This window comes from Talpa europaea, assembly GCF_964194135.1.
Source record: "Talpa europaea genome assembly, chromosome: 10".
Classification (NCBI taxonomy): domain Eukaryota; kingdom Metazoa; phylum Chordata; class Mammalia; order Eulipotyphla; family Talpidae; genus Talpa; species Talpa europaea.
The window spans coordinates 68,680,361-68,707,255 of NC_140077.1; the positions used below are offsets into that span (position 1 = coordinate 68,680,361).

At 46.8% G+C, this 26,895-nt stretch overlaps 1 protein-coding gene across 4 annotated transcripts in view; it reads right to left on the minus strand.

Moving 5' to 3' along the window:
• Positions 1 to 26,895, minus strand: part of RPS6KC1 (ribosomal protein S6 kinase C1) — a gene marked incomplete at both ends in the record, with an annotated part of 126,033 nt that overhangs the window by 2,281 nt on the left and 96,857 nt on the right. For all 4 annotated transcript variants that reach the window (XM_084244842.1, XM_084244844.1, XM_084244843.1 and 1 more), the window contains 4 exons: positions 3,136 to 3,231; positions 4,245 to 4,327; positions 19,330 to 19,419; positions 19,691 to 21,268. In XM_084244842.1, coding sequence (XP_084100968.1) covers positions 3,136 to 3,231; positions 4,245 to 4,327; positions 19,330 to 19,419; positions 19,691 to 21,268 — 1,847 coding nt within the window. The remainder of the gene's footprint in view (positions 1 to 3,135; positions 3,232 to 4,244; positions 4,328 to 19,329; positions 19,420 to 19,690; positions 21,269 to 26,895) is intronic.

Genomic DNA, 26,895 nt, shown 5'->3' on the forward strand with positions numbered 1-26,895 from the left:
AAAAAAATTTAACCAAAACTACTATTACTTCTTTTCCCTTTATTTCTATTTTTGCTTTCATTTATGATTCATTTGTTCAGTTAGCACAACTGCCCACTGACAGCCCAGCACATGCCACCACTACATTGTCAGCCCTTGTTAATGGTGTGGCTTGCGGCCCCTCTCACAGTACCACATCCTAGTCAACCACGTGCTTCATCCATCCCAAGTCAAGGCATGTCATGAACCGTCAATGCTGTGCAGGCAACAATAACACAAACATTTCTGTGGTACTGTGTGCAAACATGGTTCTTCACACAGGTGAATTCATTTAACTCATAATAAGCTAATGACTGGCTACTGTTATCACCTTTCTTTTATAGATGAGAAAACAGAGACTGAAAAAATTAAATACTGTGACAATCACACACACAGGCAGTAAGCAGCAAAGATAGGACTTGAGCTTAGTGACTATGCAGCCAGCAAACATGTCTCTCAGCTTCCACCATCTCTCACCCTTGTGGCATCTGTCAACGCCAAGAGCCTAGGATGTCACTTTGACATGACCTAATCCCAACGGCAGTGATGCATACACTTCAGAAGATGCTATCACAGCCCTTCCACTTGAAATTAGTATCTCCATCATTCAAAATACCATACTACTGTCAAAGCTATCTGTTCAAAGAATCCGTGCATCACAAGTTGCTAAAGTGTGTTCAGACAAAAAGCTGCTATTATAAAACGAACCTCATGAGAATATCCTAAATGTATCAAATCCCAATGTCAGTATCAGTCACTTCATATCTACTGGCTGAAGTGTGGAAGGCATTACACATTTTAATATAAAATATCAAATTTTTGTATTGGTAAGAATAAACTGTAACTATAGCACATTTTTTATTACTTCAGGAAACATGGAATTTCCTTCTTTGTTATAATTAGCTTTTCCACACCAATTCTTTGTAAACATGACCTGACATTTCAAAACAAAATTAGTATTTTGACTTTTACTGAAGTCGTTTTGCTTAGTTTACAAACATGTCTCTAAATCTGTAAGTGTAAGTCCACAGGCGGAAGTATAGTTGTTTTACTCATGACTGTGCTTATTCTAACACTTTAAATGCTATACCAGGCTTCAAGAGAGAGCACACACAGATTCTATCACTTGAGATGTGTCAGCCAGTGGCAAACCCAAGACAGCCACGCCCGCCTGCTCTCTCCTGGCAAGCAGGCATGATCGCTGTGCGCCGAGGACAGAGAGCTGTTCCAAGGTCCTTCCCTCACATCATCTTTCAACTGACAAGCAACTCTGTCATGATTAACTAAATGCACACACTGTGAAGCACAAACACCCTCTCTGAGGATTTATAAAGTCTCCTTTATTGCGCCAAAGGTGTAACTTTTAATAACTTCCACCAGGCACCCTTCACCTGACTGAGATGGCAAAACTAGGGCATAGGGTGGGTAATCTAGGAAGAAAGCAAGAGGCTGAATGACCAACAGGGAAAAAAAATATGCCCCCAGATTATTTCCATACAAATCATCAGTGATTTTTAAAAGTGCCCTCTATGGCCTATGAGGTGGAGGAATAGGAAAGTCAGCATGACGAAGTGCTGATTGTGCCAAGAGGCGCCCTCTCCCTTCCCTGGACTGCCCCCCAGAAGGGCTGGGGGCGCTTTCACGCCAGCAGCCCCACAATGCACCCAGATGCCCTCCTCCCACATTCAACATAACTTCTCACAAAGACCAGAACAGCGCCCTTCGCAGATTAACACTGGATCGAACTGCTCCTGTAAGGCAAAGACCCTCAAGAGAGCAGCTGCGAGCCTTTCTTAAATGATCTACCAAACACACACTGCAGGCACCTGCTAGGTCACAAGCGAGGGGGCCCGAGCGGGGGCTGTGCTTCCCCCATTACGATGGTTCTCGTGCGACCAGGGCATCTCCTTGTGGCATTTCCACCCTAACAACCTCTCCATCTGTTGGCACTCAGACCCGACTCCATCCTTCTGCTATCACAGTCCACTCTTCTGCACAGGCCAAACTGTACGCCTCCCTCCCCTGTGTACAGAGCACCAGTACCCCCATAAGAGAACCCCGACTCGCTGCTCCACATGGTGCACCCCTCATACACCCCCTCCTCTCTGGACAAACTTATTTCCCAAACTGAGTCTTTCTGACTCCTCCCCTGCCTTGGAGCCCCTCATCCAAAATCGACCTCGTCTGAGGCATGTGGAAACCCTTTTGACGTGGCCATAGCCCACCTGGACACAGTGACATGTGCATCCTGCCTTTGCAGCTTACCATGCTCTACCTTGCAGATTATTTCTTGAATGGAATCAAAATCCCTCTTGAAGACAATCCAAAGTAATTCTCATAAAATATCCTCCCCTCCCCACCTGTAAAAAAAAGTGTTTTCCCCGATTAAGAAAATAACTCGCGTTTCAGTAAACAAAAAATTTTACTTCTTGTTCCTTTTCAAATAGCCTTTATCCCTTTAAGCGTCTCCTGACAGCACCAGGACGGCAGACCTGACACCTGCCCATGTGCCGTGGCCAGCCCTCGTGGTCTCGGCAAGCTCAGGACACCAACAGGGGAGCCGCAAATGTGGGGTGTCCCTCTAAGAAGCCTCGCACGTTCTAGACCTACCTGTGGGACACTCAACTTTTATCAATGACCATGACTGACCATCGATCATCTTTCTTCCAAGTCACAGAGACACGCTGGCTGCAGGAGGCCATGCTCGGTCCGGGGGCCAGCAGTGGCCAGACCGTGTGAGCATTTTGACATGTCCCCCTCAGAAGCCATTCCTAAGATCATGAGTATGAATTCAGAATGAGAACAGCCATTTGTATAAGATAACAGAATGTAATCACAAAGAAAACTGAGGCACTCCAGGCAAGCTTGAAGCAAACTTGAATCTCACACCTACACAAGTACATGGAATTGAGTAAACATTACCTGGATTTTAAAGAAACATTTCGAAACCAATAAGCTTCAGCTGTCTTCTCTGACCACACCATTGCACAGTGGCAGCCTAAAGAGACACAGCGTCGCCTGAACTTATAACACGGGAGGGGGCTTTAATGGGCTAGAGTGGTGGGTTCTGCTCACTTGCACGGCTGACACACCGGGCCAAGGGGCCAGGTGAATTACCTGTTGGATGAGTGAGCGCGCCTCTTCGGAGACACATTCTGGCATGTTCAAAGTAGTGTGGGTATTTATCCCAGCCGGATGGCACTCCACCAGAGTCTGAAACAACCAATTAGGTAGACGTCTTACCCCAAACATACCCGTATTCTGTCCTGCTGCAGGCCTTGTGGGCAGAGGGAGGGTCCCACAAGAGTTGTAACTGAAGGGCGAATAAGAGAGCACCCCCAAGCAGCCAGGACAGGAGGCTGTGAGCCCACAGGCTTCTACCGGAGTGAAGGCAACCCCAAGATCACATCCCAGGCTTGTGCCTCCAGCCCTTCTCTTAGTCACCATGACGGCCCATAAGAGGAAAGTTTAACACACACAAACGCTAAAAAGGGTTTGGTATCTCTGAGAATTTGTGATGATCTTAAAACCCTTCAAACTTTAGAATCTATTAGTAATACTCTAGAATTTGTGTTTTCTGGTTTAAAGGTGTGTACAGGTGCCATGTAAGCTTCACAACACTCCTAGCATTGGGGGCCTTTAAGGTAGAGGATGACTCTTGGGGACAACTCTCCATTTTCTCTCTCTCCTTCCCAGGAGGTGACCTGCACAATACTCTCCTAAAAGCCTACAAACATCAAACACCTCACCTAAAAGTTATTGATCAGAGAGAATTATGATTTATGAATTCGTTCCCTAAGCAATAGCAGATAGGAAAAAATTACAGTATTGAGAAAAAAAATGATGTTGCCTTTAATAGCTACATTAATTTTCTAAAATGAGAATTCCCTCCCGGTTTCACACAAGATGTGTAAAACATCCAGAAAATTCTAATACACAAACCTTACAGTTTTAACTCTGTTAAAACTGACTCGGGAAATGTAGAGAATGTTAGTCATCCTTTTCACTATGAAATAACATTGTGACAAGAACAGAGCTTGGCCATCAGCTCACTCAACAAAATGTCATTCTACCTTTGAAAAAATCTGGAGTCTGATATACTCGCATTTCCAGCTCACTGTATCCCTCTCAAAGTCCCTGACCTAACACCAAAGGCAAAGACTCTAGGTGTTCTCGAGTGAATGGGGCGCCTTCCCCAAGGCGCGCAGCACCCAGGTCCCACTCACCTTGCCAGTGAGCAGCTCGAAGAGGACAGCACCCAAGCTCCACCAGTCGCAAGCTTCTGTTTCTTCCGTGATGGCTCCAACCTCTAAAACACCAAAAAGGTTGATATTAAAATTCCAAAGGTCAATTAAACTTACAAAATTAGCATGTATTAGCAAGGTGACCTCTTTAATGCTGAGAGAGCAGATACTAAACACCACGGGGCTTTCAACGTTCCTCAAAGTTACTTCTCCCTTTGGTCACCTACTGTGGCTGTTTTTTGGTTTTTTTTGTTTTTTTTTTGTTTTTTTTTTTTTTTTGACACGGTCACACATTAAAGCAGGCTGTGTGTCCGTCACTGATGGAGGGACACCTTCAAGATGCTACACTCACAGCCACTGAACCGTCTGGCTCAGCATTTTCAAACTGGAGAAATGACAGCCAACCCTATTCAGGGGGCAAATTATTTCTTTTTAAAACTAAAGACTAGATTCAGAAGAAACTTGAAAAATTCTTAAAACCAGTAGAGATTATCCTTTTAGCTACAAATAAGAAACCACAGAAGTAGAACGCCTCATCCAACGACGCATGGTAAATTACTGGCACAGTAAACTTAGACCCCATCTGCCCAACTGCCACCCACCACCTTCACACACTCCTTTGTTTTCATGTAAACAGGGAGCATGTGAAATGCAAATTCACCCACTTGGTTATTTCAAGTATAGATCTGTTGTTTTAAGCCACAACTGAAACTAGACAGGGCTTTTTAGAGCACCCCCAAATCACAGCTGGGTCTTTTAAAATCCCCACGCCCCCACCTTGTGCACAGCTCTCTCACTGCACAAGTTCTGTGTCCACAAATCAGTAACAACTCATTTCACCATTTTGGAGGTTTTTAGCCCGTAAGTCGTGGAGTCTGACGTCATCTTAGTCGCTAAGCCTTGTCACCCTTTCATGCCCCCAAAGGCCAGCACCCGACGCTGTCTGCAGGACTGGCCTCTGACCGGCTGGTCTCAGTGAGGTGGTAAAAAGAGAAAACACATTTAACTAATAAAACTGATTGTGCAAATGACCAAAGTCTCCTCACCCCCAAGAGCCACACGCGTGCACGACAAGCCACTGCTCGAACCTCCCGCTGCTGACCTGGTCAGGGTGATGGCATACACGGGACGCATTTCAGAGGCTATATGAAGTTAAACCCAATTTTAACAGCACGTATTCAGAAAAAATACTGGTGGGAAATATGGCGAAATGCTTCAGCGATCTGGCCCAGGGCAGTGCAACACTCCTCCTCCTACTGTGGCTGTGAATGTCAGGCACCACCAGCAGGTGACCAGAGAAGGTAAACGGGACAAGGCGAATCTGCAGGCCATGAGCCCTGCCGGCTTCTCGTAAGGCCTCACACAGCAAAGGAAACAAGGAGCCGATCTCAAGGGACCCCTAGATCCCACCAGAGCAGGAGTGCTGGATCCCAGGGCCTCGGCCTGGGCACTCAGGATTTCCTAAGGGTCTTCTCATAAAGGACGACTCCTTGGGGGCCTATTCAAAGCACTTATGCTGCCCTCCCAGCCCCAACACCCTGCCCCAGAGAAAATCTTGGGAAGCATTTTCTAGATGCTTTAGAAAAGATGTGTGTTCTTAGGAACTTGAGAAAAGTGAAAAGGAAATACACCTCCATCCTGTCTTCAAATACCACCTCTTGCCAAAAGTGAATGGCTTCTTGCTGACCACTGAGCTACATGTAGAGGCCTTGAGATCAGGCCTGTGTGAGACCAGGGCGTCCACCTGCTTGAGTGGTTCACCAGGCACCACACCTCCACGCCTAGGAGGCAGCAGCACCTCTGCAGAGCAAGGCTAACTGGCAGTCAGGTACGCAGTTTCCCAACAGTCTAGGGAAGGGTTTTCATTTTTGCTCAAAAAGTTCAAACATATTATTTTCTTTAATCACACAGCAAGAGGCCTTGATTTCTTAGTTTTATAAAGGCCATGTCTGTTTCCAACTCAAGAGCCAACAGCCAGTGGCTCACGTGGCTACCGGTCTGCCTGCCCATCGGGGAATACATGCTGTGGAGGGCAACCAGGGTGCCCGGCACATAGAATCGCAGTAACTGTTCACCACAACGAAGCAACACATCTAACATTTCACATCAATTATGGCAAATTTCCAAGCATCTTAAGAACTTATTTGGGCAGGGCGGCTCTGGAGGACAAAGAATACTGGCTATGCATGCCCAGGGGTAAAACGGCTGGGAAAATTAATGCGATGGTTTATAGGGTCTCACATGCCCTGAGACGCTCTAGACTAAGCCACACCCCAGCCTCTATGGATGGTTTACAGGAGCACCTCACAATGCAGAAAAGCTCCCTGAGAGCTGTCGCCAGCCAGGCCTAGGCCACCAGAAGCTACAGTCACACCTGCTGCTTCCCAAGTCACTGCTGGGCAGGGGCAGGCTTGAGGCTACCAGACCAACACAGTCCCCGCCCTGCTCCCCAAAATCAGCGGGTACTATTTTCCTATTAAAAAGAACCACAGCTCTCTCATGGGACAGAACATAAAATTCACGTGGATTTACAAGATACAAAGACTTCAGAGAACCTTCAGGACCCCACTGCACTAGCCCCCTAGGGTGTTCGTTTCATAGCCCTCCAGAGCCAGAGCATTTGGGGATGCATGAGGGGCATTCATGACAAAGTTTATTCCTTCATTGCTTTCTGCAAACTTGCTCACCAAGGAGCCTGAGAACGAGGCCCTCTGCTTTCATGCCCCTTTGAAATACCTCGCAATTTTCTGCAGAGCCCTGGACGTGTAGGTAGTGAGGAAACGTAGGTGTCTAAGGAGCCCCAGTGCACAGAGAGGTGGCACAAGAGAACTAAGAAGGCATGAAGGCCTGTTTACTTCCCACCTCTCCAGGCCGGCTGTCCAGCCCGGTCATGCCTGGCGGCCCCGCAGAACCACAAGCATAAGGCAGCACCGCCAAGCGCAGTTACCCCAGCTTCTCCTTCCACCTCACCTGAGTGTCCCACTACCAGCTCTCCTCCCTTCTCCCCTCCTTCTGGGGTCATTAATCAAGCACTCCTTCTAGTGGCACTTACGGAGCCTTACTCCAACCTGAGAACCATCACTGCTCTCGCGTGACAGCAACGAGCCTGAACACGGCTCCAACCTGGCTGGGCTGGTCGGGAACAGTTAACTTTGAAAAAACTTTTTTTTCATGGAAGCCTGGAAAAAAGACACTGAATGTTTTAATTTCACCCCCTTAACAGCACAGCTTAGAACGTGCACGATGCTCATCTGTGGCGCAGGGGCTCGCGACCAACTGTTGGTTTCACAGACGCGCTATACAGCAAGGCCTGGATGGAGGAAAGACACAGAACTTCCCGGGGGGCTAGAAAACTTACACATTGTAACTGGAAGCAAGTACTTGTGCAAAGACTCCTTCAAGGTTTAAAAAACATTTTCAATGATCAGAATGAAGAATCTGGGCTGTCTTTGGGACATCCCTTAAGAACCAGATTCTCAGATTAAACACACACACATATGCCCAGACCCTGGCGGCCCTGCTGTGGGAAGCTGAGCTTAGGTGACTGGGCAAACCACTGCTTTAAATTGCTTTACTGCAAAGTCTATGTAAGAACCGCAAGCACACATGGAGCCCACTGGGCTGTGTTCACAGGTGCATGGCGGTGGCAGCAGACACTAGGGCACATGAGGCAACACCACACAGACTTGTGATGCTACTTCAAAGCATAATACACCAAAGCTGAGAAATTCCTGTAAACTCCTACCTTGACTTTTAAAACCTCTGGGGGAAGAAAGAGCAGAAAAACATTTTAAGGGATAAATTGTACCACTGTTTTGTCAATTTTCACAACGTTTTCCCTAGAAGACCCAAAGTGTTTCAGTTTCTGCGCATGCCCTATATTTGCAATTCTGGGGGGAATGTGAACTTATTCTCCAAAATGGGGCAGCGCTGACATCGTTAAGCAATGGGGGGTAGGAGGAAAAGACCGTGTTCCTAAGACAACTCGTGCTTGCATTATTCCCACCAGAAGAGACGTGACCGCGGTGCCTGGACTCCGCCGTGAGCCACAGCGTCGCTGGGCCAGGGTGCCATCCGCACCTGGCTGGGCATGTCACCAGGCTTCTCTGAAAACCTGGGCAGCCAGGCCCCTGACACCCTTTCTACCTGTGATTTTATGGTCCTGAAAGTGTTTTCAAAAGCACTCCGGAGTCTTTCTCATAACTTCTTCTCCCTCCATTAACCTAAAATGTCCAAAGAGTGGGATTATGCTAAAAAGATCTGGCACTCCTCAACCTCCCTTTCCTGAGCGATGGGGCGGGGGAGCGCAGAGTCCATGTCGAACGCCAACCCCACCACTCTCCAAAGGCAGAGAGACACAGAACGGCTCCATCCCACAGTTGCCAAGGGCATCGAATCTGTGAGAACAGTGCAGTAAAATTCTAGAACTCTCTCAAGCATGATCAAATCACACATTCAAACAATATAGAATCCTCCTGATTGATACTAATGATTCAAACGACCACAGTTCCCAAGTGAATAAACAAGTTTAAATGAAATAATAAAGCTTTCACAACATAAAATGACAAAATGGGCTTTGTTTTACTTGTGATTAACACCTCATAGAACACTCTTCAACAAGCCAGGAGTTTTCAGAAAAATAATGCTGCCTTGGTAACCCATATTGCCGAGGGCTCGCTAAAATACAGAAGACGAGTTTTTATAGCCCTTATGAAAATCATGCAAGGCTCACCAAGTGTCTCAGCGCCAAAAAGAATGATGCAATCTGACTCTGAACGTGTAACAAGCTTCAATCCTGAAAAGCAAAGTAGTAGAAAAGCAGAACAGGAGGCCCTAGGGAACCATGATGTCAGGCGTGCGGGAAACAATGCAAAGGACACCCCCTCGGACACAGGGAAGACCCCACAGAGACCCTGTGAGCTCGGGGTCACAGGCATCGTGGCCACTTCCTCTCCAGGTCTGCCTTTTAGGATCCAAGTGAAGCCACACAGATTTGTCAAAGACGTGAGCTCCAAAGATAATGCCAAATCCAATCTGGAAATTGTATAGAAAACATCACAAATCCAAACCCAAATTTCATACCAACGAGTCATCTTGCATTTCAAGCAACTGTTGTCCACAACACCCCCGAATTCAGAATTTACTTTTCTGGAAGAGAGTACTGTTGACATGCTTATAAATAAGGGACTCTGATACTCCACATTTAGCTCTGGATGGGTCTGCCCGTGCCCCACTTCAAGCTGGTGATGCCATCTGATTCTGCCCTCTGGTCATTCCACGGAGGGAGACTCCCTCAGGCCCTCATTCTTTCCTGACCTCTACTAACACAATGGTATCGTTGTCATCTCTATTCCAAAATCCTCAAGACAATCCCATTGAACTCCTTGGGCAGTAAGTCCCTTCCAGGTATGGCAGGAAATCTTCTAAACTCAGAAGTTTCTAACACAAGCATTTCACATACAGAAGAATTTTAATTTAGAACAAGTATTTAAATGTTCCTCCTAGGCTTTTTCTCTTAACTACACTTTTTTATATAAATAGAATCTTAGGAGCCTCATTACTCCTCACTCTAAGTTACAGCAACTCTGGGACTGTCACTACGAGGACTGTCACGAAGTTCAGAGAGAAGCAGAAAGCACTGCAAGTGTTCACATGACAAAGTCAGCCAACGCTCAGCCACAAGAACCTGTCACATAAACACTACAGCACTTTGGGCAATATCAAAACTATAGAATTCTAAAAGTCCCGACCTATACATTGAAATGACAATGAGCAGTCCATGTGTTTGGGGGAGCAACAGCACTTTTTCTAATGCTACAGCACTTTTTCTCCAAGATAATTTTTAAAAATAAACATTTAACATCTGAACTGTAAGGTTCTAACCCTCTCCTTTGGAAAAGAAGCATAAAGAAAAACACACTAGCTTTTAAGATAAGAGCACTATGTTGCGTGAGAATAAAAACATTAAGCCACATTCTTATAAATTTAAGGAAGCTGGGTGAATACATTTTCCATACATTTTCAAAAGTGTTCAGTAAAATTTAAAATGCTGCTACAAGTGGTCAAGAATCCGCTAACTCAGGCAATAGGGTCAGAATTCACCAATGGGCTCAGGTGAGTGTGCAGAAAGGGAAAGTGACATCAGCGCTGGCATCAGAGACAGACCCCATGTCCTCCCTGGCGGGCAAGGCACGTCAGCCGGGCGCAGACACAGGGGCTGCGCTGCTGCGTGGAGATGCTCTTCCCGGCAGCATCTGCTGCTAATTGAAAGAAACTAAAATTACAAAATTCTCCTCAATTTCTCCCACCAGCTCTTGCTGTGTAGAGACATTTTCCACGCAGGGGCTGAGCATTACTCTTCCACCACAGCTGATGACTAAAGAGCAGAGAGAAAGATGGCCAGAAGAAAGCAGCTTTCTCCTAATCTCACAATACGTGGAATTAAGCTGAGACAGCTGAGTGGTGTCTCTGTGGGCTGGAAATGACTGTTCTGTCCACAGATGCCTCACCTGGGAAGGTCCTGGAACGCACCGGCCGACCTACCACATGGGGCTTCTGCTCGGGTGCTCTTCTGGTTCACAGAAACATTCCAAAGTAACTGCCACACTAAGACAGAACACAGTGGCCGGGACTCTGATGCGCTTAATCCATGTCTGCTGATCCCTGTCCACCTCACATCCTGGCAGTCCACCTCACACAGGGCAGTCAAAGCGCCTGCACAGGCCCCACCACACTCCTTTTCTCAAGTTGCACTGGCACAGAGCTGACCTGTGATCCCCTGCACCATCCTGTGCAGAGCTGGCTGCCTGACCACGGTCTGGACACATGGGGCCCCAGCCGGGCACACAGACAGCAGGCATCTGGGCAGGAGGTTAGTGGCACAGGGTGGGCCAGCAGCGTGCACAGGCCCTGCGCAGGCCACAACCCCATGGTCTGCTCTATGCCAGGGGCAGGTCCTAGGTGCAAATGTTGAGAAGCCAGGAGCAGGGATTCAGGACTGGGAGCAGCTGGAGGGGAGGAATCGCTCACAAGGACAAGAAACTGCCACCAAGGGCCAAGCAGGCATTCTGTGGCGGGGCGGGCAAGATAACCAGTCCAGGGAGAATCTGTTTTAGTGTCAAAAAACTTGCATGCAAGCGCACTGGAGAGCTTCCACTGTCCAGTTACGAAATTTTCAAGTTTCCACAAACAAGACAAAGCGATGCAACTGAAAGGAGGCCCACAGGTGCCGTTGGCGCGGGACAGGGGAACAGAGCCAAGGGTTTGGGTCCGAGGTGCCCGCTTCAGGAGCCCGAGCACCTGAATGGAAGGGACCTACAGAGAACAAACGTTCCCGCCTACCACTCCCACCATGTCTGCGCAGAGGCTTCAGCCTCAGGGCGATAGGCTCACTGGAGCCAAGACCTGGCCCTTCTAGACCATGCTTTCAAATGGATATGCTGCCCCTTTCCCCTTGTCTTAGACCATTTCAGAAAATGGTGCTGCCCAATGACCAGGCTTTCATCCAGAACGGCATCTGTCTCTCACATGACTGCTGCTGCCCCCGAGCTGTCCAGCACGGCGTGGTCCGCTAGCGCTTGCTGGGGTTCTCCCGAGTGTGGTCCGGAGAAGATCAGTGAAGGCCAGCACTTTCCAGAGAAGGGTCTGCAGCAGCTGGGGGTCTGCTCCCACAATGGCAGGGATGTGGGGGTCCCACCTCCCACAGCCAGCCTTCCTGGCTCCCCCAGTCTCCAGCTCTGCTTCCTGTTGCCACTATATTATTCATTCAGCTGGTTTTCGGGTAAAGTTCCTGAAACCCTGGCCTGTGGTTTCATGGGGAACTGGACGAAATCACACCTCACACTGCGCTAACTCAGGCAAGGCCTGCGAAATGCCCATCCCCAGTCCTGAGCTGGTTGTCCCGGTGACCTGGCACCATCTTCCAAGCAATTGTCTTCATGACTTGGGTCACGGCTCTGGTCTAACTTGCTTCATCTTTTCAGAGCCAAGACCCGCTGGTGAGAGGAGCACAGAGGTCTCATTATGATATGGTTCTCTCGCAAAAGAAAGTAAGAAACGGATAGGTGCCGCACTTTGGGCTGACCGTGATTCCGAGCTCACTTTCTCTAGCCCCTGCGCTTTTGGAGGAAATAACCCCACATAGCAGGCTCCAGTCTCCATCGACCATATCACAACCACCCCATTCTGAATGGCCACCAAGTGCCTCATGTTCCCCCACAATTTCCCCAGCAAAGCCGTGATAGCGGACCGAAGGGCAGGCGGCCTGAGATGGTGGCCGCCACGGGCACACCCCACCCGCACGCCACCCAGCAGGTCAGAGCAGGGCACAGCCGCTAAAGGGGCCTCAGGAATTCTACTTGCCTTATCACTTGTTTTTTTAATACTTTAGCATTTAAAACATTTATCAGAAGGAAATATATGTAATTGCTTGGAAGGAACGCACATCCCGGTCACTTCATCAATATTCAGCTGGCAAGTGTCTCATGGCACAGAACCTCATGGTTTGGTCAAAGTAGCTGGCAGCAACCATGGTAAACAATGTTTAAGGCTCAGACCGACATCTTCCTTGCTAAATAGCAGAGGTAAGAGACAGCTCATTTCCCTCTTGTCCTAAGGCGGTTGCAAGGCCCATGAACTGAACCAGTCGTCAAAATTCAACTGAGAGCTAAAAACCAAGATGCACCAGCTGCGCTGCAGTGACCACTCAGGCTGCCAGCAGGTTGCCTCTGTGCCTCTCCTGAGAGACTCTTGTCCAAGATCATTAGGAAAAAGTTTGGGGTAAATGAGAGGTAAAATTTAACTTCCTTTTAATTATCCAATCTCCTGGTCCCCTCCCGCCCGATGGCAGGAAGTCTCACGGAACATACACAGAGACTGAATCTCACTTCTTCTGTGTGAAAACGTTCATCCTTTCACCCTTCTGAGTTCTCCAGTGCTACCAGCTGAAGAACGTCTTCTCAAGATGGCTGACATCACCTGAGCAGGCACCACATTAACAGGACCTCCATAGTCTGAGAAGCAGTCTAGGCTCAGTCTGTGCTAATGCGGCAGGACCAAACGCAGAAGTGACATGACTGGCCATGTTGAGGGGATCCCTGAGGGCTACGGGACACACCTTACCAAAGGCCTAGGCCCTCAAACCACACAGAGCGGCCTGGGAAGCATCATTACCCTGAAGTTCTCTGTCATCCCAATTCTGCTCCACACACGGCGCGGGCTCATCGCAGACAGGGTGAAAGGCACCAGGGAGCTTTTCTGGAACGCAAAATCTTCACTACTACATGGCAACCTTGACAAGTTGCTCTCCCAAAGAAGACACAGGTCAGGCTTTTATGGGAATAGGAACTAAAGGCAATGGATTCAAACTTGCTTGATCATTCAAGGAAAACATTAAAACATCCACTATGTACAAGAAAGCTACTGTTGAAATTTTGCTTAAGGGTAAATCAAACAAAAGAGCTACTGTTTGAAACATAATGTTTAAATATTAACCACAAATTTTTCACTCTTTCAATTCTAGAGCTGCCTCCACCTCATTCTTCTTTATCCTTCGGACAAAAAAAAAATGTTTAAAAAAAAAAAGACTACACCAGGGATAGTCATGTTTCCAGCTATATCATTATTATTTCAAAATGTATTCTTTTTCCTTTTCTATCAACTTCACATTCTTGAAATTACATTCCTGGTGCTCAGGGAAGCTACCCAGAACCTCTCTGCCAAATCCTCAGATGTACACAATTCTTTCTCCTTTAAACTCTCTGCTTACTGAGAACCTTGGCATTCAAATTTCACCCTATTCAAAAGTTAATTTTTTTCTTCTCCATGAAAACATTTCCCAAAAATCCTTCACTTCCACATTATATAGAAACTCTATAAATAAGTAAAAATACATATTTAGAGAGCTCCCCAATGAAATAACCCTTTTGATCCTAGTAATGTAAGACAAAAACATCAATATTTATCATGGTGGGGGGGGGGGGTTCTTGCATTAATAAGATGAATCTCAATTATTATTAAATGTAAAAAGATATTAGATGATTTGCCATCTACCTTTTTTAATACTCAAGTCCATTTTACCACTGGTAAATTAGGGTCTTAGAAAGTCCTAAATGCTTTGCCCAAGGTCATGCAATGAGTTAACAGGAGACGCAGGACAAGCACCGAGGTTTGATAACTCCATCGTGAATGTCCTAAATCTTAATGGTATGGTGGGCTCACGATATTTTAAGCCATGCACGGCCTGAGTCCCAGATCTAACAATCAAGTGCAGCCTGCCACTGGGAGCGAGCGCTGTGCTCAAAAAGCAACCCATCACCTGACAAGCACATTTTGCAGAAAGGCAGGGAAGACTACCCCACAAAATAGATTCATGGGTGAGCTGATAGTCGGGCCAGCAGAGCAAAGGGCGGTGGTCAATAAATTACACGCTCTAAAACTGAATTCTGCAGACAGTTTTCAGCATGATTTTTCTGTTTCACTTTCACCATCAGCTGTGAGCAGTTTCCAAGTGTGAAATCGCCTAAGAGAGGAAGCAAAGGTGTCATTTGACATCTGGGAGTGTAGGAACTGGGCTACCATAAAAAGCATTCGGACTTCTTCAATTTACACACATATTCACCTGCAATTTCTCAAGTCAGAAGAGTATTCAGTGAGAAATATCAATGTAAATTTCAAGCATTTATAAAGGCACACAATGGGTGGAACAAGAAGGTGAAGGACACGCCAATCAGATGCTGTATCACCTTGTTAAGACTAGAATAGGAAACTTGAGTGATTCTATTAGCATAACAACAGACATATAAACAATTTTACTCACTTGTCTTAGAAAGCATATTAAACTTTGTGTTTCATATGCTTAATATTATAGGTTCCATTTCCTAGCTTCTGTTTTATGATAAGTGTCAAGAATGCTTAGGAAAAAAAACAACCAGTAAGAGGAAAACGCTTTGACTGTTTTTCCTTTATACTTAAAATACTGTTAAAAAAAAAAACTTACACTGTTATAACAGTTCCACTGATAAAACACAATCCTTCATGTGTGTGCCTGTGTGTGCATATTATGTGCACACATGTGTGGGAGTGCAAATATAAATAAAATCAGAATAACTACAAGTCCTCTAAAGTAACAATTAATTTGCTCCAGCTTTTTATCTAGACTCTCTCACAATGAAAACAGGAGCTCCTATCCAGGGTCCCATACCGTCCCAGGCGCCTCCGACATGGAAGCCAGACCACACTGCCTCTGGGTCACATTACAGAAGCTGTTCCTGCCTCAGGGACTATTTCTTTGCACTTTCTCTTCCTGCCCTCCGCTCTGGGAGTCTCTGAAAGGAACCCTTTGCCACGGATGATGTTTATTTTAAATAAACTCCTGGAGAATCATCCCAGATAACCTAAGAGCACACGGAACCTCAGGGAGGCTCCCACTCTGAGATCAGTACAGGGCGCATCAGTGATTCATATTCTCAAGGCCTCTTGATGGGCCTGCAGCTGCAGCCATTTATTTCCTGGCTTTTCCACAGATGGAGACAGAGAAAGCGCCACGGTTTTTGTCTTTTTGTTGTTGGATTTGTTTTCTTTAACATGAAAAAGTGGCAACTTAAAAAAAAGTTCACTTTGCTGTAGAAGCTTGTGACGATCAGACATCCTCACTGGTGTTCACTGTCAAAATCACTATGACTTATGAAGGTCTAAGATTGCAAAGTTGGCAGAAACTAGACTTAAATAACAGAAGGTGATCATTTGCATTTCAAAATTTATCTATCTTGTTTTCCCCTCAATTAGACCAAAACATGTTGATTCACAGGTTTCTGTGTGTGTTTTTTCTTTTCTAAACTTATTTATAGAGCAGAATAATGGCCCCCCTGCTAGTTTGGCATTTGCTCAAGTTTCTGTCCATGTAAATCGAATCTGTTACTGGAAATTTTTCTCAAAATATCAAGGCACATCATCCACAAGATGAAAGAAACACACTGATATTCTAAAATCCAGGGCAGGTGGGTAGTGTTTTTAGGATAAACATGTGATAAGGATTCCCAGGAGGGCGATGCGGCAGGGTAGAGGTTGCATGCTGTTCAAACAGAAGTGATCACCCTCATCCTAATCTGTGGCCACTTTACTCTCTAACCAAACATCAGCTGCTTGCAAGCTCGGGAGCGGCCCGGACAGTGTTGCTAAGGTGAGAGGTGGGGAATGGGAGGGCAGGGGCTGTGTCAGGAGAGCTGACGCAGCCAGCATTGTTTCCCAAGACAGAGGAAAAGCCTAAGGACTGGGGTCCCAGGCACATGCCAACTGTGAGTTTTGGGGTGCTGAAATGCCAGCACCTTGCCATTAGCTCCCCCACCCTGACAAGAGGGAGGAAGGCCTCTTGTTTTCATCGGCATCACTGCAATTCAGTTTTGAGACAAACAGGAATGGACACACTTGTGCCCCGATTCCCGGCATTTTAAGCAAGGAATAGGAGCACAGCCTGAGCTGAGCTCTGCCGTGCTCGCTTTATGCCACCGTAGGCAGGACACCAGTGCTCCTGCTCATGAGGCCATGGCTGGGTGTGGTGTGTCATGCTGACACGACAAATTAACAGGCCCAAGAAGGAAGGTACTTTCAGGTGGTTTCACGCATGCCCTAATGCCAGGACAATGGTGCACTCACCAAGCTTGCAATTACAATTCTTTCACGCAAATAATTAAAACAAAGCCCTTCTTCCGATGGCAGCTTTTTTCAAATGTTAGTGAAGGACAACCTGGGAGATGACAGCAAAAATCCATTAATAGCAGACTGCCACCTCCTGGTAAACTAGGAGAACTGTGATTTCTGGGAAAAGGCTTTAAAAATTAGAACTTGGAAACTTCTCTGTGAGAAATTTGTATTTCAGTCCATAAAATTGAAAGTGTGTCTTTGCTGATGGATATAGTGCAGTTTTGTTCCACACACAGTGAAACTCTCAGGACAGCAACATGCCAAGGATTGTTAAAAGAAACATAACAATTTCAATTGAAGGAAAAAAATCTGCTAGAATTCCACAGGCCTACAGATAGTTTTCAATGAGAGAGTGACGACAAAACTAGGGGATGAGTCAGTTATAAACAGTAAACAACGCCCTCATAAACATGTGGTTTTGATGAGAGGTTTATATCGTTTTTTGTTTTTTTTTTTTTTTTTTTTTTTTTTTGGAATTTAGCAAGTCTCATTTAAAAGAACCCTAATATTTAGTTTTGATCCTAAAACCACCAAATCCATTACAACTAACATATACTTATGTACACTGGTACCTAAAATGTTACTTCCTCTCAAATTAGAAAAGGGGAACAGGGCCTCTCTAGTGGCGCAGGTGGTTGAACGCGGTTACTGTGAAGCCGTCTGCAGCTCTGCAGTGCCGGTTCGATCCCTGCCAGCCACGGAGCAACCCACATGGTGCAGTAGATCTCTCCTGTCTTGCCCACTATTCCCCTCAGCAGTATATTTCGGTCATTCTGCCTGTTCTGTTCCCCACTCTGTCTCTGGTGAGTCTTCTCACCCTCCCTCACATCTGGCCTGTACCCCAGTTCTTGTATAAATAAAAACTTAAAAAAAAAAAGGGGGGGGGCCCAAAAATAGATGACTGGATCAAGAAGATGTGGTACATATATACCATGGAATATTACTCAGCATTCAAAAAAGATAAACACATGCAATTTGCAGCAACATGGATGGCGCTGGAAGGGATCATGCTCAGCGAAATAAGCCAAAAAGAAAAAGAAAAGTACCGGATGGTCTCACTCATAGCAGGAATCTAGAAAACTTAAATAAGGGACCAGGAAAATGAATATAAGAAAGTGAAAATCAAAATCAACAAAAAACTATGAACCAGAGACACTTTTAGGGGGGCGGGGGCGGGAGGGGAGGGATTGGGGTCAGAATGGGGGGGCTGCAATTGTATGGGGAATATAACAATAAAATTTATAAAAAAAAAAAAAGGGGGGGGGATAATGAAAAAATAATCAGAGAACCATAATAAAATGACTAATTGTGAAACTTTTTATTCCAGTAACTAAATCACACTAATAAGGTTTCAAAAATCAACATAAAGTTTTCTATTTGAGAGAAACAAAAATGTGTGAGTTTACACTCTTGCCACCAAGAAATGAAACCCATCATATCTGAGGGGAAGAAGGGGAAAGAAAAAGGCAGAAAAAATTCCAAATCCTTGCTTTCAGTAAATAGTTTCAGGATATTTGCTTTGTAGGTAGAAAAACTGGGTCACTGCCCAATACAGAAACAACTCTGAACAGTGAAGGCTGTGACTTTGAGCACGACAGGTCTCTGGGTCCTGATCTCCGTCACTTCCCACTACGCCAGGAAAATGCCAGCATCAGGCCCATAGCATCTGGCCAGGGAGCATTAAACGCCAACCAAGCTTGTGTCCACACAACCAACTGAAGCTTCCCGAAGGCCAGGGCAGAGACAAACGGCCACATTAGAAAGCGGGCACAAGGCAAACGGTGGCGGAAGGAGCGCCGGATTCAGGCAGAGCCCCACGCGCACCGGGAGAGCAACAGCCCCATCGGGCTCAAGCCTCAGCAGCCGGCGACCAGCTGCAAGGCACCTAACACCCCCTGGGGGAAAACTCTACTTTTTATAAGACTATACAGTAAGAGTAGGAACAACCTGCGACATCAGACTTGTGTGTAAGTAGGCTATTTTAACACAAGAACAGGCTTCCTAAAATTTTTCAAACACAGAAAGAATTTAAAATCTGCTCTGAAAGGCGAGGCCGACTCATCGCTGAAGCCACATCGCACTGTTATTTTTTGATTCTGCGTCTTATCCACTTTCCACTTTAGGCATTTTACTTTCAGTCAGCTACGCCGCACACCCCAGGAAAAACCCCCAGAGGGGACAGTCGGGGTGCCGAAGGGCCCCTCCAGACACCATGAAGTCGAGACCACTGGCTGCCAGCTCGAGGAGAGCACATCCAGTGGCAGTGCAGTGACACACAGCACGAGGCATGGGTTATATAACAGCTTCACCCCGAGCCCCCTCTGTGAAGAGTGCAGAGCACCTCCCAGGGGGCAGGGAACCGGCTGACCTGGGGCGCAGTACATCCTCTCCATGGCGGCGGTGTCACAGGAATCTTCCACCTCGCTCCACCTGCTAAAATACGTCAGCTGAATGTGTCCTGAAAACAAAACGACAGGAGAAATCAAAACATTTTTCTCTTCCATTTTCTGCAGAAGTGAACTGTAATTACTCCTTTTGTAGCTAAAAACAGTATCATTAAGAATAATGGCATCATTAAGTACTAGAAGCTATTACTGGGGGTGAATGTGCCTCACTGATAATGAAGCTCTAGACAGGAAATGAAGATACTAATTACAAGATAAAACGCCTACTCAGTTAATTGGAAGCAACAGCGAATAAAAAGAAATGCATTTGCAGAAGTCCCTGACCTCTATCATTCAATAGGATGTTGTCGGGGTTCAAGTCTCGGCACACGATCCCCTCTCTGTGCAAGGCGTCAAGGGCCACCACCATCTCAGCTGCCCACCTCTGGATGCAGCCCTCCGGGATGGAGAGCCTGGAGTTCAGTGCTAATTTTTTATCGAGGTCCTCAAAAATCTGATGTATCTCCTTGTCGCCTTCTAGAACTAAGCCACTCTCCCCCTTGCACTGAGTGTCTCTCAGAAATAGAGTCGGCTCCTCCTTAGCCACATCATCAGTTTGATCTGTAAACAGCAACACTTCTTCTGTGTGTACAGTGTCTGCGTCGGCGCCACACTCACTAGTTTCCAAGAGCCGGTGAGAAATCCGGACTGAGCTGTCCTCCATGCTCTTTGCGGTCCCTGCCGACTCAGGCCCTTGGGACTCAGGTTCAGAGGCCCGCAACAAAGACTCATCCCCTGAACCACCTTGATCAACAGCTGTCACAAATACCATCCCCAGCTGGCCCTGGGCAATGTGTTTCTCAGCCAGGCTCTGGGCTCTGGGCTTGGCTGGGTCCCACAGTTCCTTGGCCCCTTCAGGAGCCCGGCCCTGCTCAGGGCTTAGTCGGAGGCATAGAACATCAGGGGCTTCCAGGAGTTTACTTTCCACCAGGCCAGCCTGCGTGGGTGAGAACACCGTTGGTCCCGCGGCTGCACCAGCTTTGGGTGCCTCCGACTCACCAGGGAGATTTACAAGAAGGTCGGGTCTTCCTTCATCAGCACCACTGACATCATCAAACGCAGCTTCTTCAAAAGAAATGACAGGGACAGAGTCCTCTGAGCCCCTGCTGATGGTGTCCTGCGCCGTCAGCCTGGCTCCGTGCTCCCCAGCGTCAAAGCCGTGGGAGGCGCAGTCTCCATCCGAGAGAGGAAACAGCGGCTTCAAAGGCTCTGACTTCAGACTGTACAATTTGTCCCCAAAGTCAAGTCCTAGGAGTTCGCTTGTGCTGTCCTTACTGTCGATCCTGAAGAATTCCATGGGGCTGTTCTTAGACCGACTGAGGGAATCTGAAGTTCTGGAACAACTGATAGTGGCAGGCTCACCCTCCCTCGGGAGCCCCTGCAGCGCCTGGGCTCGCCTCCTTCTGCAGGGGCTGTCGCTGGCAGCAGCAAGGGGTGCTCTGGCACTCCCCACAGCTCTGGGGTCCACCTCATCCCCTTTGGGCGTCATGAAAAGCTCCTCGTTCAGGGACCCCGGGTCGATCTTTTCTTGCCCGTACTCATTGCATAAAGTGAGGTAACTAGTCGTGCACTCCTCTTCCGAGCTAGAGCCAGAATCAGGCCACCCAGGGGACCCACCCTGGCCGTCCTCGTCGTGGATGCTGTCCTGGGAGCTGGGGGTCAGGCTTGCCCTCAGAGGCAGAGCCAGAGGTGTGCTGCCCCCCTCGCTGGCTCTGGACTCCAAGCTGCTGCCGCCCTGGGCGCAGCCCACTGGCGGCTGCGGGGACAGTTTCCTAAGCGCAGATGTTTTCACCTCCTGGATGTCAAAGCTTCCTTCTGGACTTCTGTTAAGGAACTTGCTGATGTATGACCAGAGTTTTCCACCTGTGAACAAGCATAATCAAAAAAATGCTTAATACTGAAGCCATCAGAAAAACGAAGGTAGTCTCATAATACTCAAAAGCAGGTTCGCCAGCCACCCGTCAAGAAGGCTGTGCGACGAGCATCACAGTAAAATGCCGTTGGTGCTGCTGTTGGCAAGCTCATCTCCAAGTATCAAGTTTTGTTTAAATGACAACCTATTTCTTCCTCTAAAGGGAAATTCGCTATAACAAATACTAAAATGAAATCTCACAGTCAAAATTCTATTAAAGTTAAATGTGATTTCATTTGGGAGGCTTCTGAATATATTCTGCTGTTTATGAAATCATTTTTGCCAAGCACGGCGCCTTGGTCATGGGGAAACACACAAAGAAGCGGTGCTTGAAACCTGCTGCAGTAGGAAAAACCAGAAAAGCAACTCCACCCTGAATGCCAGTGGGATGACAGGGGGTGCGGCGTCTGTACGTGACTGACTGCCCTGTTCACAATGCCACACTAATGGTGTTTTCCCCACTTCCTGCCCCTACCTGTCACATGCGGTGGGAGGCCACAAGAAGAAACTGAGGACGGTTCGTGGGGCCGCCGTCAACGAGGCAGACCATCCTGACTATTTGGATATATACCAGAAACCTATAAAACTAAAGTATTAAAAGTCAATTTCACAGAAACCACAAAATTCAAATAAAGACAAAGTCATCCAACATCACCAGCAAAACATGTCAGGTGGTTATCTTCACTTTGGTTTTCCTTTCTTTCACTTTAACCACTAGAAAGTCAACCTCATTTCCTAACTAGAATGCTTGAATAAACAAACCATAATAAATACAAGAAAACCTTCAAGACTAGACACCATGTTATGGGAGGAAAAGTCAAACTGAACCAAGAAATCTTGACAACAGTAAACCGTGGCAGTGCAGTGAGAGAGATACAAGCACAGCTTCCCAAAACGAAATGTGTGGGAAAGGAGTCCCTGCATGACTGGGGAGGCCTCCTCCTCCTGGCACCTGCCTGGGGCTCCATGTCACTACTGAGCATCAAGGGTCCACGTTTGCAGGGAAGTAACCACTGACAGACAATCTGATGGACAAAGGGGTGATTGGAAACAGCCAAAAGTCTCCCCCTACTTGGTGTTCTGTGTAGAGGGTTCCAGCGCACAACACGCCCTCTGCCCAGCCACTGTGTCTTCTTCCAGCAGCCACCACCCTGCTGATGGGCCTCTCCGCAGGACTAGAGTTGGTAGGCTGGGGAGTGGAGGTGTCAGACTCTGTCTCATCTTTTCTTAGCATCTTTCTATCCTCACAAGATTATACTCTGTGGCTCACGCGTCCCCATAGTCGACTCATATGTGGCTGGAGGCATGTGGTCTCAAAAGGCATCTCCCACGGGGCCCATCTGCTCTGTCTTTGAGGACAATGACTGCATGGCTCTGGTCACACCTCCCAGGGAACAGCCCACCGCGCCTTACCTGGAGGCAAACCAAAGAGATGACCCGAGCTGCTCTCACCACCATGAGGACAGGGCCCTGTCGTTTTCACAGGGCCTGTGGACTCAGGCGACAAGCAGCAGGCCACCGCAGCAGATGCATTGCAGCTGTGAGGCTCCAGGGGCCAGCAGGAAGCAAAGGTCTGTTCACACATAAGCCAGTTCCGCCTGGACAAGCTGACAACATCAGAGAACCATTCTGGCACGAACGGCCTGGACCCACCTTGGCTAATTTTCCTCCCTCTTCTTCCCACGTCTGAGTAAGTTTCTGAGCCCACAGTGTCTTTTAGACATCCTTGTATTACTGCTTCTGGCCACTTGGGCTCTAGGAGTAATGTCACAGCCACATGCCCACTTCAAGTCCTCCTCCTGTCTCTCCATACGGCCACTGCCGGGTCATGTTCAAGTTCATTTCTCCATCACGAACCCAAATCCACTCTGCCACAGAATGAGGTGCCAACTCCACACTGGCATGCTAGCCCCTCAGTAATATAGCATCACCCATGATGCCACCCTCTCCCTCAACTTGCACATAATTCATCTGCACTGGATTTCTCCACATAGCTCCACATTGGGCTTTGCTCAAACAAAACTCCAAACCTAGAATTTCCCTTCCTATTAGTTTTCCCAATATCTGCTGGTCAACACCCTGACCACTCTCAACGTCCTTCAGAATTAGTTTGCTTTTACCAGATTTTTCATATTTGCTGTGCTCACAATTCCTGTCTTCTCTGAATCCTCCATATCACTTTGCCCCGCCTATGACATTTACAACATTCTCGCTCATACTCTTGTCATCTTTATGATTTTATTATCTCCTTTGCCAGACTGCAGGGTCTTCTGAATTGCAGGGATGGGATCTGTCCATTATGTAATCTAACAGGTATTGAATAAATATAGATTAAATTGCATTATAAAATGATGACATCTTTCAAATTTTTAAAAACCTTTCAAGAAAAAAGGCCTATAACACTAACATCACTGAGAGTCCCACTATTATTTTTAAACAAGTATACAGTTTTATCGTTTAAAAAAATTAAATATAGAAAAGAACAAGGGAAGCCAAAGAAAGTTCAGAATATACAAACTCACCCATGAACACTATTAATGGTTAGCATTATTTATTTTCAGGCTTTTTGCTCACCACTAATACCACATCATAACATTTTCTAATTGTCACAAGCACATGAATGGCCATGCAGCATATCCACTGGAGAGTGTGGGTCTTCAAATGTTCCTCTCCTGGTGGACATTTAAGTTGCTTCTGGTCTTACTAACTAGAATTAAAACACACATGTTCATGCACAAACATTTGACACTTCTGACTATTTCATCAGACCAAATCCCAGAAATGAAGCATTTTTAATGTGCATGGAAAACTGCCCCAAATCTAGAGTCACACGGCGGGGCCTCCTCGGCGACCTGTGTGGCGGGCGCATGAGCGAGACTCCCTACCAGACCTGTCAAATGCAGCAGTTATTTAAATCCCATTCCTTTCATTACTGGGTAAAAATGTCTGACGTGACTGTTGGCCCCTGTGGGATCTGTCCCCAGCCTACACAGGTATTTACCATTAATTATAAAATCTTCGTTTTCAGGAGAGGAAAGAACTGTTAGCTCGTCTGTACTTTGCTGGGTGCCCCATTTGATAATGCTCAGCATCACACCACAGAACAAAATGTTGGTCTATCAAGTTCTTTTTTTTTTCCCCCAATTACGCAATCATGAAAATCGCTGACTGACAGGCGTTATTCCCAGTGAAGTTCTTGCTATAGAAGCCAGATGGGTTTGACTTTCTTTGGGGTTGAAATCAGGTCTAACAGACAAACATACAAATGTCACATTATTACTGTATCGTTCGTAACACTGACCTAAAAAACAAACCCTTGATATTGCTAAATCACAAAATAGAAAATACCTATTTAAAATTTTTAACACTTTACGAATATAAATGATACCTCTCTGCGCTTTGTGAAAGCAGATAAAGTTACAGATATTAGCTCTTTTAAGCTATAAAAATAGCAATTCATAGGGTTTAATAAAACCCTGTCTCTCATCAGATTTTAATCTCTTGGCTTTCAGCAAAATTGCAAAGAAATTTGTAAATCGCATAATAGTAATTAGGACTTTAATTTAAAATGTATGCTAAAAAAACTGTACGATCGATAATCAAAATCTTGTTTAGATCCAGCAATTCTATCTCAAAAAATCTGTTCCACAAATAGTTTTCAAAAAAAAAAGAAAGAAAACACACAAAAATATATAGGTAGAAGTACCTAGAACAATTTTTTTAAAGATTTATTTATTTATTAAAGATTTATTTATTTATTTATACAAGCATTGGGTACAGTCAGAAGTGCGGGAGGGTGAGAGAATTCACCAGAGCCAGAGCGGGGAGCAGAGCAGGCAGAAGGACCGAAGTACACTGCTGAGGGGAGCAGCGGGCAGCAGGAGAGGTCTGCGCGCCACGTGGGACCCTCCTCCAGTGGCCGGGGAGCAGCCGGGGATCAAACCGGCACTGCAGAGGCTGCGGGCAGCTTCGCAACACAGCGCTCAACTGCTGCGCCACCGGGGAGACCCCCTAGAACAATTTTAACACCAACTGATGGGGAAGAATAAATAAACTGCATAATACTTCACTTTCTATTAAAAAAAAAGAGAGAGAGAGATTTGCAAATACTTAAGTTTCTACCACGTACCAGGCCCTAGCCAGCGTGCTTCACATACATCAACTACCCACTCTCACATCAGTCCTGGGGACACTTCATCATTCCCACCATATCCACAGGAAAACAGAGGCACACAGAGCTTCAGTAGAGCAGCTCCCCGCCTAGGCAATGCAGCCAGCACACAGGAGCCATCTTGGGTGCCATGCTCGGCTCCTGCTCCCGGATCCAGCCCTTTTGCTCCACTGCGTGTGCCCCCACAGCTGCCCAAGGTGCATGGAGACGGAAAAACAATACCAGAACAGCCCATGAGGTCCAGTTATTTTCTTAAACAGACAGGGAGTGTGTGTTTGAATACAGAGGGAAAATTACCCCCTATTTCTAGAGAATAGAACTGAGAATTAAAGTTATGAGGGCAGAAGAATTTTTACTTTACATATGTCAATATATTTGGATTTCTTTTTTATATATTAGTTCTATATATTTTTAACAAACTAGCTGATTTAAAAAAAGAACTCTTACTCCTTGAGTGCCCAAGTAACTTGGGGAGATATTTTTCCCACCTCCATCCTCCTGCAGGTTTTTCCAACTCTTTCCTTCCAACACAGTCCGTCATCTTCCTGACTGACCAGGGGACATTTTCTTCTAAAGGAGGGGACACAGGACATGCCTGTGACATAATCCCTGATCTGGGGGACTTGAAGCCTTGATGACACACGTGGTCTCCGCCAAAGATGAGCATCTTCCTCACAGCTAAAGGAAGGGGTTCTTTGAGGGGACGATAAACATTTTCAAGCTCTCCTCTAAGTCCTGCCTGGTGCATCCAACTGCCCACTTGAGGCCTACTGGATATTCAGTCAGTGCCCCCCAATAACTTTATTTTCCAGGCCCCCTCCCCAGGTCTACCATCCCACACCTTCCTATCTTAGACCATGGAAACTCCATTCTTTCAGTCAGTGGAGCCAAAACCCGAAGTCCCACAGCCCAAAGCATATCTGCTCGGCCCTCACAGTATACCCCGTATCCCACCCCACTTCCCACCCCACTCAGGACACCGTCCAGGCTACCACACCTCACCTTCCCTCTAGCCCTCCTACAATCCCTGCCATGACAGGGTGAGCTTTTTGAAACCCAGGTCAAGCCCTGTCACTAATAAGACACCAACGGTCTCCCAAAGCACTTGGGAAGGAGCCCAAGTCCTCCCCTGTGTACAAGGCTCCCCATTTCTCTGAATGCCTCGACACCACCAGCACCCTCACCTACTGCTCCCCAACCAGTGGCCCCCTTTCTTGCTCATCAAAAGTTCCAAGTTTAGGGCCTCCCCTGGTGGCGCAGTGGTTGAGCGCTGGGCTGCGAAGCTGCCCACAGCCTCTGCAGCACTGGTTCGATCCCCGGCCACCGGTGAGGGTCCCACATGGCGTAGCAGACCTCTCCTGCCGTGCCCACTGCTCCCCTCAGCAGTGTATTTCGTCAGTCTGCCTG